The sequence below is a fragment of the Notolabrus celidotus genome, chromosome 3 (assembly GCF_009762535.1).
Source record: "Notolabrus celidotus isolate fNotCel1 chromosome 3, fNotCel1.pri, whole genome shotgun sequence".
In the NCBI taxonomy this organism is placed as follows: Eukaryota; Metazoa; Chordata; class Actinopteri; order Labriformes; family Labridae; genus Notolabrus; species Notolabrus celidotus.
Window position 1 is genome coordinate 30,631,807 of NC_048274.1, and position 16,549 is coordinate 30,648,355.

At 39.2% G+C, this 16,549-nt stretch overlaps 1 protein-coding gene across 2 annotated transcripts in view; it reads right to left on the reverse strand.

Annotated features, from left to right (window-relative positions):
• tspan4a (tetraspanin 4a) overlaps positions 1-16,549 on the reverse strand; it is a 187,280-nt gene that overhangs the window by 71,279 nt on the left and 99,452 nt on the right. For both annotated transcript variants that reach the window (XM_034679524.1, XM_034679523.1), the window contains one exon: positions 2,472-2,663. In XM_034679524.1, coding sequence (XP_034535415.1) covers positions 2,472-2,663 — 192 coding nt within the window. The remainder of the gene's footprint in view (positions 1-2,471; positions 2,664-16,549) is intronic.

Here is a 16,549-nt window from a genome sequence, read left to right on the forward strand (position 1 = left end):
TTTACCTTCTTTGGATTCAGTTGGTGCCTTCAACAGGGTCATGTTTGCACTGTTCATGAGAAGAAACCATATAATGTCTGTATCAACAGGGAATCTGACCGATATCTGTAGTTTGTTTTTTTGTCATTCTGTGGCTGTGTTTGGCTCATTTCTGTGTGTCAGTCATTGTGCAGAGGTGTGGAGCTCACAGCCAACAGTCCACAGGTCGAGACTAAAAGAAAACATATCAGGACACGACTGTCTCTCTCCTCTACTTACTGTCAGTCTGCAGCAGACACAAAAGTAACTTGTGCATCTAATGAGACACAAAGGGACTTAAGACTTAAGAATTTGCCAACCTGTGATTTTGAACCGTCTGTGTTCAGAGCTGTGGGTGAAACAAAGGGCAGTGCGGAGACACACACACTGGGAAAGATGAAGAGCGGCTTCCTCCTGCATGTTTGTGCAGAGATGTGGAAGTGTTTTTAAATTCTTTAGAGTGTGTAACCACTTAAAAAGATCAGAAAATAACATCTCATTTTAGTTATACAGCTTTCTCTTCATGAGCAGCGCAAACTGCTTATGACTACTTCTGCTCTTGCTCAAGGCAACTCTGGGTGCCACCCCACTGGCCAAATAGCGACATCTCCAGGAGTGGAGGACTTCGTGATTTCAGGAATTTGAGGGAAACATCTGTAGGACATTTTTCTAAATGTATCGCTGCGAAGGGATCGCTATATAATCATGAAAACAATACTATACAATACTGAAATGACCTTAAAGCTTGTTGCAGATGAACACGTCAGGCACAGAAATGCAGAGCTGATGTCAGAACTGTTATAGGTTGTCAGTCAGAGATAGTACCTTTATATCAGTGCCACAGTTAACGTGAAACAGCAACACATCTAACAACCCAAAAAACAATTTCACACCCACTGAAACACTGTTTTTAATCAGATACCTCTCCTTCGATTTGTTTGTAGATGACACCGTGTTTTTTGTCTCTACTGTTCTACTTTTGTCTTTTTAGCCATGCTGGTTACTGAAACTCATAATTACTGTTCTCCTTCTGCTTATCACAAACAAACCTTAAAGGGGACATATCATGCTTTTTTCATCAATATATATTGGTCTAAGAGGTCCCAAAAACATGTATTTAAAGTTTATGCTCAAAAAAACACTTTGAAATCAGATTTTGGCATGCCTGAAAAGTCCTTTTCTTCATTCCTCATCAGAACACTCTGTTTTCCCTCTGACCACGCCCCCTCCGGAAGTGGATGTGCCTCGGCTCTCCAGCACGTTGATCTAATGTTTACATGTTGGCTGAATATACACGGCTGCTCAGAGATCGCGTTACTTCAACCCTCTGAATCTGATCCTGACGGAGAGGCGCCTGTAGCAGGACCTTTCTGAAGGATTGGTCATAGATTTAGTGTTTCTTGTTGTTTTATTTATCAGTATGTAGACGTGTGTCTTGGTACACAGCTACGAGCATGTAGCTATGTGGCTATGCTAACTAGCGCTAGCACTTATCCATGATAAATCATCCACTAGATCTTCAAATCTGCAGACGTGGGGAGTCAAACCCGACCTCTGCCAGAAAGGCAGCGGGACCTTTTATGAAGGATTGGTCACAGATTTAGTGTTTCTTGTTGTTTTATTTGTCAGTATGTCGACGTGTGTCTTGGTACACAGCTACAGCTACAGCTACAGCTATGAACATATAGCTATGTGGCTATGCTAATTAGCGCTAGCACTTATCCATGACAAATAAAAATCATCCACTATATCTTCAAATCTGCAGACGTGGGGAGTAAAACCGACCTTTGCGTTTATTAAGAAAGCCTACAACTAGCATGCCTCCCTCCTAAGCTCCTTGTTGGCACATATTTGTGCAGGTAATGAAAAACGGGGGAGGGATTCAGTATTATTTTATACAGTCTATGGGCTGAACAAGCTCCGAGCTCTGACTCCGTGACAGACCGGATATTGTTGTTACGTAACAAAAACACGGAAGTCTGAAACGGCTCGTTTCACACACATTTACAGAAAGGTGTAGAAATCAAAACAGGGGCAGAATGGATTTTTTTCATTCTTGGGGGGTTTGTAGACATGCCAGGGACACATATTTCAGGTAAAGAACCATTAAAAAGTCAATTTTGCATGATATGTCACCTTTAAATGTTAATTGAAATACTTGTTGTTTACAACATATTTTCTTCAGTGAGTCCACCCAAACAGCAGCTGTTCACAGCAGTGATTGTATCTCATCAACTTTCATGAAAAAGATACAGGTTGAGTCAACAACATGTCCTGAAGACAGGGAGTCAAAAAACACTAAAAACATCTTGCTGTGTGAGAATGTAAAGGCTTATTGCTGAAGTCAGTGATGTTATTGTTATGTCAACAACAACAAAATACATTGTGTGAGTGTGGCATCGTGACCACAGAGTCAGTGATAGTATCACAAACCTTTCATGCAAACATCTTACCGTGAGCAGCAGAGGACGGCTCTCTTTGACAGCTCCCACACAGCCCAGACAGCCAATCACCATGATGATGGTCCCCACTGCGATGAGCAGGTTGGCTGCCGACAGCGAGGGAAGGGATGATGACAGTGTGGCAAAGTTTCCTTGGGTCACTGAGAGCCAGACTCCCACCCCCAGTATGCCACATCCTCCCAACTGCAAGAGGAACACAAAGAGACATAAAGCCGTCAGTGTGCAAACAACAAAGTCAAACTCCCCTAAACAGCAACATTGTCAAACGTGGTGGTGCATAAAAATATGTGCTGCCTTTCTGTGGCTTTGGGTTTGTTTTTTTTAAATGCATGCCGATGAGAGCGTGCAGGGTTGAAGAGGGAGAACAAAACAAAAGAGGGAAAAAAAAGAAGCTCTTGTCAAAAACTCGAAAAGCCACAACAGTTGGGATAAAAGATCAACAGAGGAGGCAGAGCAAAGCAACACAAGCCTTTTAAAAAACAAACCATTAAAGAAAGAAATCTACATATAGGAAAACTATGTTTGTTTGCTATACAGCAGAGAGTTAGTGAAAAGATACACTTACTACCATATCTGTTAGGTCAATATAAAACTGCAGTTAGCAGCTTTTTAGCAAAGCTTAGCACAAAACACACAAGACACAAATGCACCTCTAAGCTGGCTTTGTGGAACAGTAACAAAATGACGAGCTGTGGTGTCAGGCTGTCAAACAATCAATCCATTTTCATTCATATAGTGCCAAATCATCACAAAAGTGATATAAGCGTGTACAAAAATGCAGGTTCAGTCAGTAGTCTCTGTTAAATTATTTATAGAGAGAAACATAATCCACCATGAGCTTGCACTTGGAAACTTTCAGAAATAGTGGCAAGAAAACACTTTGTTTGAACAGGCAGAAACCTCGAGCAGAACCAGACTCATTGAAGTACATCCATCAGCCATGACTCGATGGTCTGACAAAGAGGGATGCAGAAAAAGAGATGGATAGTGACAAACAATGTGCGGTTCTGGCAAGCATGCAGTAACTCAAAGAAACCTGGCTATTTTTGACACCAAAGGGATAAATTTAGTTTCTTCCTAAGCAGCCTCAGCAGTCAAGGGTGAGTCCCAGCCTAAACAGGATACTTGGCCCAATTCTGCTTCCCCTGTCCTCTTTCTAACACCTCTTTTCTATGACCTACCATTGTTTGAAGTACAAAAGGAAACCAGGAAAATGTACTAGAATGACAACACCAAAATTACTGAACTTGCCCACATAAGCATGCCACACCAGTTGATGTCAATAATGCGTAATCAGTTGTTACAGCAAATGCCAAAGTAGAACATTGTGCACCTGTATATTGAGCATCTTCTTTAGCAAGGGGTATAATGACGAACATTAGGTTTTCTTGTAAACATGCAATTAAACCCAATATAAACTGGTAAATCACCCTCTTGACACATGTGCAATTAATATCAACAAAAGCTATGCATAAGTTGAGATGACATCAGCATTTACCTAAACTGTTTTTTGCGTCTACATGAATACAGATAAAAATCAGTTTCTATAAAATCTCCACCTTGGAAGATTTTTCAAAGCCTTTGTTGTCAGTGGCCCGTTTTGTGGACATGAGGCTAAACGTAGAGAAGAGACTGTTTTCAAAAATACGGTAAGAAATCAAATAGTTCCAATTACTTGAGGATTGCAAATAATGAAACTAAATGTAACTGGGTGGTAGATTTATTCCAATGTATGTATCCACTTCTACAAAATGTAAATGTTCTAAATTGTTTTCTTAAGTTTGTGACATTTCTAAGTCACTATAATGTGAATTAAACAACAAGTTGGCCGACACAGGCAGTTGCAAACTTTCCCAGGGTGTCAGTATTGAGTAGTAATAGCTTAACTCCACCAAGTGCATCATGGTCCTTCTTCCTGTTTACACGTAACGTAAACGATCTGGAGTTTCACTTACTTGACTCTAGGATGCTAGTGCTAACTGTTGAGCCTCCCTGAGGTATCATGGGCCTAACTTGATGAAACATTTGCAGAGGGAGGGGCCCATTTGTTAAACCCAGTTATGTTCTGGGTCTCACTGCCAATTTGTCCCCATCTATCTCCATGCTTGTGTGTTTAGGGAGTATTAGGTGCCATGTGGGAGGGTAAAAAACCTATTGGAAGATTATAAATATTGAGACGAGGGTGTTATGGGACGGGTTTCACTTTTTTCAGAAAGGGCTGTCTTTTCTATCATTTATGAATCCTTTACATCTTACAAAAAACAAGTCCTGGAGACTCACTGGAAGTCATTAGCATATTATTGCAACTTATGCATATTTTACTTCTGTGGGGCCATGGAGAGCTCACAAAGACAAAACTATTAACGATTATTATTTGTCCTGACAGCAACAGGACTTGCTTAAAATGAATCAATCCATCAATTCATTTTTCTGATTTATTTAAACAGCATGTTTAAAAATAGCTGCAGCTGACTACAGTATTGTTCAAGGCAAAGGCACAAATACAAATTAACTGAACAGTCACAAGATACTGAGGAAAAGAGAAAGAAAAGCACAGAAAGACAGACACTACACACAAGCAGCCTATTCAAAAGAGAGGGAATCAATCGCTAACATACAATAGTATGTTTTGAGCCAGGACTTAAAGGAGTCAATAGAGGGGCCAAATCTCATCAAACCGGGGCCAGGCTATTCAATGCTGGGGAAAAAAATAAATCTTCAAATCAATTCTAAAGTGAATTGGAAACCAATGAAGGGAGGCCAGAATAGGAATGATATGCTCTCTCTTCCAGGAGCCAGTCAGAAACCTGGCTGCAGGACAAAATGCAGGCATGGGGATGACTGGCTGAAACCAGTTTACATGGAGTTTCATCTATGAAGTCAAGAGGAGATGAAAGCATAGCTAAATTTTGCTAAATCACTCCACAAAAAGAATGTGTTTGAGGCTAAAGTACAGGATCTTACCCCAGCTTTTATCTTTTTTATGTAAAAGCACAGTCTAATATCAAAACAAAGTTCTCATCGCATAGAGCTCGAGGTACGTGTGCAAAGTTAACCTGAGCTATTAGAGATGAAATCTACCGGGCTGAAAAAACACCCTTATCCTTGCTCTAATTCAGTTTGGGATAAAAGTGACATTTTGAGCCTCTAGCCTTTTGTTTTTTTCAATCACATGAGATTTTAACTTTATCGGAGCTGTGTCATCAGCATAAGGGGATGTTTCCCCCTTTGATTATCTTGTCCATTGGGAGCATGTAAATGGAGAAGAGAATGGGGCCTAGGATGGAGCCTTGTGGGACTCCACTTGATACATCGGCTATGAAGTAAAATTGCTATGTTTACTGGGAAATGTCCATTACTGAGTATGACATGAACCAACTCAGGTCAATACCACCAACACCAACCCCATGAACAATATTCTATGCTATACTTATGTCTGGTTGGATCAGGATATCATAGTCAAAGAAATAGACAGTGAGGGATCAGCATTTTCTAATTTAAATATGCAGACCCAGCAGCCCTGAAACCTGGCTAAGAATTTAGTAGTAGGTTATTTTGATAGAGATTAGCCAACACTACACAGAATAGCCTTTTTAAGTACCTTGGATAAGATTTTGTGATGTGTCTGTTCTTGGAAACTGGTACAGGGTTTAGATTTGGCAAATGCACCACATCATGTGTTAAGCAGGCTGGAACAGCACCAGTGGGAATATAGGACAGAAATGTTTTATGTTGTAATGTTATTTATAGGAGATATGTATACTGTATGGTGGCTTTCTTACTTCTTTTTAATGAGGAAATGCTCTTTTATCTTTTTGATGTATCAGGGAAATCCCGTGCCCTCATACTGACACTTTAGTATGTTTACCAAATGATACTGCATAATTATATAGGTTGCTCAAATAGGTCCCTTTGAACATTTTCTTTAGAGTTCATACAATTAGCTTGCTGAATCAATAACACTTGTGCTTTTGAATTGATATTCTGGTCTCACACAGTCTGTCTGCTTTGCTTTAACACCACAAACAAACACAGACACACCACACCACAGTTTAGTTAGAAGCAAACTGAGTCCTTCTTTTGAAGTGGCCTCGGCCTAGTTGTTAATTCTGCACCAAAATTCACATGACAGTTTCTAACACACACCCAGAGAGAGAGAGAGAGAGAGAGCGAGAAAGAGAGACACACACACCTTCTAGAATTTGTTTTGACCAGACAAATTGGCGTGAAAGCACCCTGAGAGATTCAACCATAGTGCTGGTAGATTAATGTGTGATGGTAATAAAATGATGAAAACAGCAGTATGTAGATTTGATGAAACCAATAACCCATGCTTCGAAAAACAAAACAACAAAACTCAATTTTAAACTCTTGAGGGTACGTTTGATAAAACATTGCAACAAATCAGTATTTGCTGCAAAGCAGAGTTAACCTACAGAAGGTCCCTTACTTGGTTAGAGTTCAGGGTTAATACGGTTTAAATGGTTAATATGGTTAATACTTTGATACACTACCTTTACCTCTGCTGTTGTAGAAACTTGACAGAAGGCTTACAGAAACATGGGGAGTTCCTATGTGAAGAAACCCCCTCCACTAGAATCCAACTGTGATCATCCCCTTGGACTAGTTACATCAGTGTTACTTTATACTGCCTAATTATTCACACACTAATGTCTGGATTATGTTCATTGGCAATCTCCTCACTAAATAAAAAAGCACTTTGTTCACTATACTAGAGCCACAGTGAGGTGACTGGAAAGATGATCCAAGGTCTTGGCCCCCAGAGACCAGGGTTAAAATCGACAGACCCAGTTTTATCTGTGGTTCCTCATGCTTTCTTACTAATCACCTGTGTGTGTGTCACATACTTGATTCTGATTGGTCAAAATCACATGGCAACATTTATTGATTCTGAATATCCAAGGCGACACAAGGGACAAGGCCTGACCAAACATGTCACATATATGAAATCAAGACAATAAGGGGTAATGGCACATCTGGTGTATGATTAGACCTCTTCCTGTTGACAATATGACAAAAAATTGATATACTAGATGAATCTATATTTAATTCTACTGTCATATTATTGGGGAGAGCACGAAACGTTAGCCTAGTGGTTAATGGCTGAGCAGCCACCTGAAGAAAAAAGAAGAGGAGAGACAGCGAGAAGCAGCGTGGGATGTTTAAACACACTATTGAGTGAAAGAGAAATCGACCAAATCTAAGGAAACAGACCCAAAGCAACCACAAACCACAACACAGTATGGACTATGGCAGTGTTACAAGACTGGTTGAGTGAAAAGATAAGAACAACAGGAAAGTTACAGAAGAAGACCTTATACAGGAGCTGCTGAGTATGTTAAAAATGCTAATGTTGAGACTTTACCATGAATGGAAATGTTAAATTTAATATTAATTTGACCCATTAATTAACCAAGAATATGGTGCCATGCCAGCACAACCAACTGTCACATCTTTGGATCAATACTTTGCCAACTTGTTTGTATATTTAGTTGGTCACCAGGTAGTAGGCGGGATAATTAGCTGGGGTCTTGTCTCACACTGTAGGGATACTAATTGGCATAACCACCAGCTAACATTATCCCTTAATACCTCCAGGCATCAAAAACACTTTCAGCTTGAAGCTACAGAGAGGAACTTTTTTATTTTGTGTCAACTTTAGGCACTCTATGTTGACAAATGTTATTTCTTGTCTCTTTGCTGATCTCGTCCTGTGCATATGAAGGTAATATTTGTAAGGAAAAACATCCCACTGCTGTCTTTTAGTCGTCTTACTAGTTGTCTCTAATGTCTCACTCACCGTGAATCTCTGCTGTGGGAAATGTAAACAAAGGCAGACTCTGCAGCTTGCTTTAAATCGCCTCGTCTGACACCTTCCTGTTGGCAGCAGTTACAGACACAAAAAAAATATCACTGTGTAGAATAATCAGTCTTCTTGTTGTTGGTCTTGTGGGTCATACAGAGGCTTAATTTCACTGTTTCTCATGCAGCCAAAAGCTCTTCATGGTAGCTGTAATGAAAGATCATGTGTTTGATTAAAAGTTAACACTTTAACACCCTGTTTCAAACCAAGAGAACTGTGGTTTCTGCTACCATCACCTAAGCTTAAACATGTTTAATAATGTGGTGCTCAGCCACTACATGAGCAGATAAGGTTCCCTTTAAACAACTTTGTATTGCAAATTAGCTGGACCTAGTCAACCTCTAAAAACCTGAGTTTGTCTCATTTTGAAAATAAGAAACTATTTTGTTCTTAATGTATTGTAATTCTTGTAATATTTCAAAGAAAGAAGGTATGAATTTCCCATTAAAAGAACCAAATTGTGATATTGGACCATTTATCACCTCTATTAGAGAGGCGAGGTTTTAAAAGCGGGACCAATTACAGTCCATTGGGGCCGGTGTTTGAAGAATTTAGCTGCTCTGAGAGGATATTTTCATCTCTGGAGTCCAAAGCAAGTCTGGATCCTGTTTTTCTGCTTTGAATTTTTCAATTTTTTATTTTAGAACCACAACATGTTTGCCTTCAGAGACACTGAATCACAGAGAGGCAGAGAAAAATAGAAACAATTTATGACGCACATTAGTGAGGACGTTGAGATTTAGTTATAGAAAACATCCATCAAACACACTCAATCACACACTCAACAGCTACTTGAAAAAACTCCCAAAGGTGAGGGATTTACACGGCTTCATACATGATTATTGTTTTCATCCTTTAACTTTTCTTTCTATTTCCAGCTTCAACACAAGATCTTATTTAATGAGCTTTTGAGCCAGAAGTAGGCCAAGGCAGAAATAAAAAGCACTCATATGGGGCTCCATTCACTGAGGCAGGTTTCTGCTAACTATCGAGCACGTCTGGGAGATTTCTGCAGCTCTCAAATTAAGAGTCTCTGGGTCACTGTCACTCACAAAGGAGCCTTATTATGCCCCAGAGTATACATTATTCTCTAATGATGATTGGCCGCAGTAAGAGGGGTGACGGATGAAAAGAGAGTGGTGGGATTTGATGGTGGTTAACATTTAGGTCACATTCTTGAGCTTGCTGGAGAGGAGGATGAATTTTACAGACATGGAGAATGTAAACTGGTCATATTTGTCCGTGTCTTTGTACATTATCAGCCAGAGGTGATTGATTTGCTCTAGCTGGATCAGAAAGGAAAATGAAGCAGTGTGATAAAAAAAAGATTAAGGGATAGAACTTTCCATTGCTGCATCATCCAATTAAAGTTAATAATGGAAGAGAACCATATGTTTAGCATCTTCTATGCAAAAGGAAGCAGTGCAATCAATGAGTTCAGCTGGGACTTGAAGGAAAAAGAGAGTTTCTCTGTCTTCTCCAAAGCTGCAGAAGTTAAATCTTGTTCTGTTTTCCACCATAGTAATGACTTTTATTAGAATGATAAGATTGTAATGTAACAAGTGGTCGGGTTTGTGGACATCAGGGCAGGATTAACATTTCTGTTTCTTCTTCTCCACCGTGGCCTTTCAACATGAGTTGCAAGCGTTAATGGAATATATGAGGATATAGTTAGTTTCTCATATCATCCTTCTCTACATGTGTGTCTTTGCACAATCCCTTTGCAATCCCTGCTTTCTCATCATTTTCATAATTTATTCAAATTCTTTGGCCTACTTCATGGAATCCAACACAGCACAAGCTTATTCTTAATCAGATATTTACCCAGAAGTTTATGCAAAATGTTTGAAAGATATTGATCATTTTAAAAAATCTAAGTTGATAATTGAATCTGTACTTTGATCATTAATGGGTATTATCTGTGATGTGATTTCAGTGGTGGCATGGTTGTTTAAAAATCCCTCCTGACATACTGTAGTACAACATGCTAAATATAGTGAATGGACTGTGGATTTATGCAGATGAATTTAAAGCTCTAGTAAGGATCTTTTTGGCATGTGTTGATTTTGGCGCCCCCTGTGGACAAAATGGTACATCTTATCTCTTTGTTGATTTTGTCTTGTGTGTGCAAAAGTAGTATTCTTGATTTTAAAAAATCTCACCCTACTTCCTATCAAAATGTAAAAGTAGCATTGAAGCTGTATTTACTCATGCACAACCCCCGAAAAACACTTTCCAGGGGAGCTCCATGTGCGAGCACCAGTTGAATCTTCACCCTGACTTTACCCAGACTTTTTCGTGCAAGGACTCCTAATCAAATTTCTGCGGGAAGTCGGATGAGCCGATGTGAGTACACAGCAGGAAGTGTTCGAGAAAAGTCATGCAAGTGAGGAGGTGTTGATGACATTTATACCATGTGACTAGTGTGAACTGGGGATGGGTGATACCAAACATTTGAATTGATACGATACTGATTCTTGTTGATGCATTTTTATTAATACCGATATGATACTTACCAAGTGGAAAACATTATAAAAATGATCCCCATTATAGAAACATTATACACTTGAAAATGAATCACATTATAAAACAAGACGTAATTATAGATGCCAAAAATATTCCAGTTATGTTTTTAAAGGAAGTGACTATAGCATCTAAATAAGTACAGTGGAGTCACAGTATTTCCTTCTTAAATATAATGTGCTCAGGTGGATAAAGTGATATGACTATAAAATATTTAAATACATTAAAAGTATCCAATGTTTGTTTGTATTGATAGGAAACACTTCAACTTAGAAATGTTAATGTCAAAAAGGCAATTTGCGTGCGCTGTGAGAATGGCATATATGTCCATTTATTCGCCAGTTGGAGCAATGGTATAAATGCAAAAACTGTCATCATCGTGTAAGTGTCTGTTGCTTCCTCCACCAACATATTGTAACATTACGCTGTGGCTACTTCAGCTTGCTTTTCCATGTCCTTTGTAAACAAGCAACTTTGGAAACATTATGTGGGTAGAGCTGCTACATTTTTTGGGAAAATGTCAGGTGTGTGTATGTGAAAGAGGCTGTGAATGGTTTCATCTGACACCTGCCCCACAGCACTGGAAACAGACACATAAAACTACTCTAGAAATCTCGTTGCTGATGGTCTTGTTTGCTTTTTAGGCCATACAGAGATATCAGTATTAATTTCATTCTGTTTCACAACCAGCTAACAGTTCCTCACAAGTGATGCTGGAGTGTGATGACAGGGTAAGATTGTATTTTCGGTGTTGCTCGTGATTTTACTCTGCTAATAAAATTCAGTTGTGCAACACTTTGCTGAAATAGATCACAGGCGAATGTTTTTTTATCAAACAAGCAGCACGTCACTGAGCCTGTTTCCTGATACATAGAGCAGATCAGGACATCTTCATCGGGAAAAAACTCAAACTCTCTGATGTTCTCATTTGCATTCATTCCCGTTAGGAATCCTTTTGAGAGTATTTTTCACACTATTTTTCCCCTGTGCTACATGGACTGGTCTGACATGAGAGGAGTCTCCTCATCAACTTAAAATCTGAGGAATCTTTGTTTTTCTAATGGTTTATTAAACTGATTTTATTTTCTCTCTGCATGAGAGATTATAAGTGGGACTAACTTCTTTCAACATTACATAACCACAGTTTCCAAAATGTGGACCTGTTTATTTCTGTTCAATTTGGAGTTTTGCCGAGGTCCTTCCACTTTTCCTTTCACTTTGGTCACAGCAGCTTAAATCTTTACAGCCACGCTGATTTGAAGTGTCTAAATAGATAGAGCCATCTGGGCTGTCCTTCCTCTCGCAGCAGGTTTGAAGTGAAGGCTCTGTTGAGGACATACTGTTTTCTTAGCTCTAACCAAACTGTCTTTATTGCACTACAGAGATAACAATACTTATCAGAGTGGAGCAGAGGTATCTATACCAAGCTTTTTATGATGCTATGGTAATAAAAGGATTCCTCTGAATTATTTCCCCAATAAATTATCATGTGCAGTAGATTTACCTGACTCCTGGCCTCGGAACATATAACACAGGTGGATTTTTGAAAATTATTACATTCATAGTTAAAGGACTATCCAAGCTCTGATCTTATAGCAATTATGCGAGCCGTAGAATACATGATTAGGGTCATAATTCCCATACATATATGAATAAAATGCAAGTGTGAGTTCACATGATTCATGTTTTATTTCTCTTGTGATGAAGTTTGTATCAAAAGATTGAATCCTGCTCCTCAGACCCGCTCCGAAGCCAGTTGTGATGTTTGAAGGTTGTTGGTTTTTGATATTTTTTATACTTGACTTGATTTAACTTTGTATTGAATATTATTTATGAAAGTAAATAAAACATGGAGGCAGAGATATATTTGCATTGCATTCTTATTTTACAAGCAGAACTAACAGTGTTAAATCTGAATATATTTCACGTTGTGTTACACTAGCTTTTCAATAACTTTACTGGCACTGATCCTGAGTTGTTTAAAACCAGCCCTATATTTATATTTCCATAACGACACAATGCATACGGTGGTGGTTAAATATGTATCTGGTACAATGAAATAACAACTGTAGTCCAGTACATTAAGTTTTCCTTAAGCAAAGTAGTACACACAACAAGATAATCAGGCTGATTTTGAATGTGGTCCCTCCTTCTGACAAAAGTCAGCAAAGTTCAGATTCTCTGATGGGTCTGAAGAGTATCTGATTTTCCTGTGGTGTGAGGTATGTTCAGAGTGAATTCACTTCCCCGATCTGGTCAGAAGAAGATTGTGGTAGCCCCTGTTTGAAATTGTAAATATTAAACATGTTCAATATTTACGATCTGATATCCTGTTGTGGGGGAAACCCTGAGGGCAGCTGAGCACACACTGTGGATTGGGACATGGAAAGACACCATAGCTATTTAGGAAGCAAGTAAAAGCAGGAAGCACAGCAAAAGCAGCCATGGCAAGGCTCGTAAAGGTAAAGCATAAAGTGAGATTGATGTCAGAGATGGAGGAACAACTGGTTGATGTGTGGCAAAAAAACACAAATATACCACATTCACACTGACAAGGAGAGGAGTTGAAATTACTACCACAGTGGGTGTACCAAATAGCCAAGCAGCTAGCAGTGTTTAGCTTCACAGCCACCTTTGTCTGCCATGTTTGTTAACTCCAAAGTCACGTTTGACTGCAGATGATTTTGTCAGGACTCCCGTTGTTGGTGAATGGATTCTGTTAGTGTGTGGTGTGCTGTGTGTAGTGTTTGCACTCCCCGCACTGTAAAAACTAAAGTGCTAAATCTGTTGTTGTTTGTTGTCATGTGTGAGGTCTCACATTTTCATTATCTGTTCAGATTTGAAAATCCTTGGGTGAGCCAGCCTTTAGTCGTAACAATATTGATATAGCAAACACATAGGGACAGAGTCTTCTGACAGTGATGTTTTTTTATAAAATAAACAGAAGACATAAAATATTTGTACAGTGGTTTTGTAGATTAAAAGTTCTTCCATCATAAATGGTCTTTGAATAAGTCCAAACAGGAGCCTCCTAAAGAGCTGTTTAGTCAGGATAGAACATTACTCCTGATAAAAATATACTGAATGTTGTGAAGAAGTCTGTCAGAATGGAACATTTTGTTAATTGGTCTCTCATCAGTCTGTCAGTCTCGTCAACAGTTTCCTGCTGATTTCTGCTTTAATCCAAATGAATGACAGTAGCCTACAGCTGATGGACGACTTTGTCACTTGACTGTATTCTAATGAAACATGATGTGGTGATGTTTGCTGTTATCAAATCCCAATGTCCACACTGACACCTAAACACTAAACCTTCAGGAACTATAACAGCTTCAGGTGTGCAGTGTGGTGCAGTGAGTCCATGAGTGATTGAGATGGTGTCAAACTGAGGAATCAGACACACTCTCATGACATCACTCATTGCCTGGAAATAAGATGAGCCATTAATGAATTACATGTGTTCATGTGTCTTACAGTACAAGCTATATATATTTAAGCAAACTAACAAAAGTCAATCTGGCATCAATGTTAATCCTTTGTCAATATTAAACTAAAGACCATAAAAACTCTACAAACCTTGAATAGATTACAAGTAAAGCCATTAAAGTGATAGATAGTGGTTAACAGCACTAAGCACTCACACACTTAGGAGGAGCGCACCTCAAACTCCATGAGTGCAGACTTTGGGATTGGGCAATTTACCTTTAAGCTCTGATTTGGTCTCAACCAGCTTTGGAGAGTAATATTAATGTTGTAAACTGCTAAACTCTCTCAACCTTGTTTACTCTGGACCTTTTCTTTCAGCGCTGGGCAGAAGTGAACCCTGATCAGCCTCTGCTTTGAATGGGAGAACTGGTGTTTTTCAACCTGATTCAAAGACCGGTTGTACAGGGGTGCTAGTTTTGCTCATGTAGTGGAGTGGGCCCCACATGTACACAGGCTAGTCCTGGTTGCACTGGTCACAGGATTGAGTCCCGGTCCTGGCTTTATTTGGTGTATACCATCCCTCTCTCTCTCTGTTTTCTGTCTCCCTCAAACAGTCCTTTCAAATAAAGGCACAAAAGCCAAAACAGTAATCTTAATCAAATAAACAGTTGGTATAAAGCTTGAGAACCAAAACAAATGTGCTTTAGTCTTTGTAGGGCTGGGCTGGGAAATGATTTTCAACAGGTTCAGAGTTAATAGCAACACTTTCACTTCACTTGAGAGTCATTAGACTCAATATCAAAAATGATCCCTCACAGAATTTCAAACTGCACTGCCTGATGGGGCACAAAATTAAACTTCACTATATTAAATTTCCAAAGGCCTTATCAGCAAGTCATAAGTTTAATATTGTAATATAATTTGAAAATTTCATGACTTTTTTAAGAATGCGTCGGCCTCAGGCACTCATGTATTAGTTCTTTAGATCGACATGTTTCATCTGCTGAATGTATACTGACATTGGTATTCAATTGTAGACTCAACCCACACACTTCTCCTGTGTCAGAGCTGAGCACCTTCTCAGAAAGAGACAAGGCTGCCAACATTAAACTGTGGCCAAGTGAATGTCTTTAACAAGCTGCTTGATAATGTTTTAGTTGTTCATAATCATTTTCACAGTCCCAGTTTGAAACAAAGTCAAGGCTGCTAAAAACAGCAAGTTCACACTCAGCTGTGAACAAATCCATCTGGAAAGCTCCAACGAACGATGAATATTTTAAAACAACATATTTTGTGATCTTGCAAAGTTATTGAGGTCAAGTTACAGTTCAAAATACAATACTTTTAGAGGCGCTGTTGGCCTAGCAGTTTAAGCACACATCGCATGTGCAGAGACTGTAGTGCTCGTCACAGCAGTTGCTGGTTTGTGTCCCGGCAATGACCCTTTGCTGCATGTCTTCCTCCACTCTCTACTCTCCACATTTCCTGTCTCTCCTCAGGTGTCCTCTCCAGTGCAGGCAAACATTCCCCCCCAAACAACAACAATTTTTGTTCTTTGTGATGAATGAAACATTGTGATATGAGTCCTATAATGACCCCATGGCCAGATGCTTTGTTCATTTGTGCTGAGTGTTCAGGGATCTGTAGGCCTTCACATCTTTCATTTTGACTACTTTAAGGAGATCAAAAATGTAAGATTCAGCATTCTCCCTGTAGAATATAATTTCCTGAAAGTGTGAGTAAGATTTAAAGCAGAGATTTGAACACTTTGGGGACTTTTCTGGTTGTATTTTCTGATGATTTTCAATCTCTGTCAGTGAGATTTGTGCAGCCGACCAAACTGAGTGGAGGCAAATGGGATTTTGTTTCTGGTTCTGACAGCAGTGAAAAAGAACATTTGAAAAAACTCAACAGTGCCATAAAAACAGAAACAATGTCCCGCAGTGAGCTCTGCAGATGGTTGTTTTTCCAATATTTACCTTAGGAGTAAAATCCTTCACCAACCAGGAAGCTCTGAGTCCCCAGAAAAATGTCAGAAAGTGCTTTTCATTTCCATGATCTCTCTGCTGCAATGAGGGAGCTTCTGGGAGTTAAGTTATGACAGCAACTGAAAAAATAATATGCAGATGTATGTGTGACTGCATTTAAAGGTGATGAGTCAATTCCAGTTTAAGTACAGACCAGGAGGAGCTGGCCGGTGTCATACCTACACCTGTAAAGTGGATGGTCTAAGGCT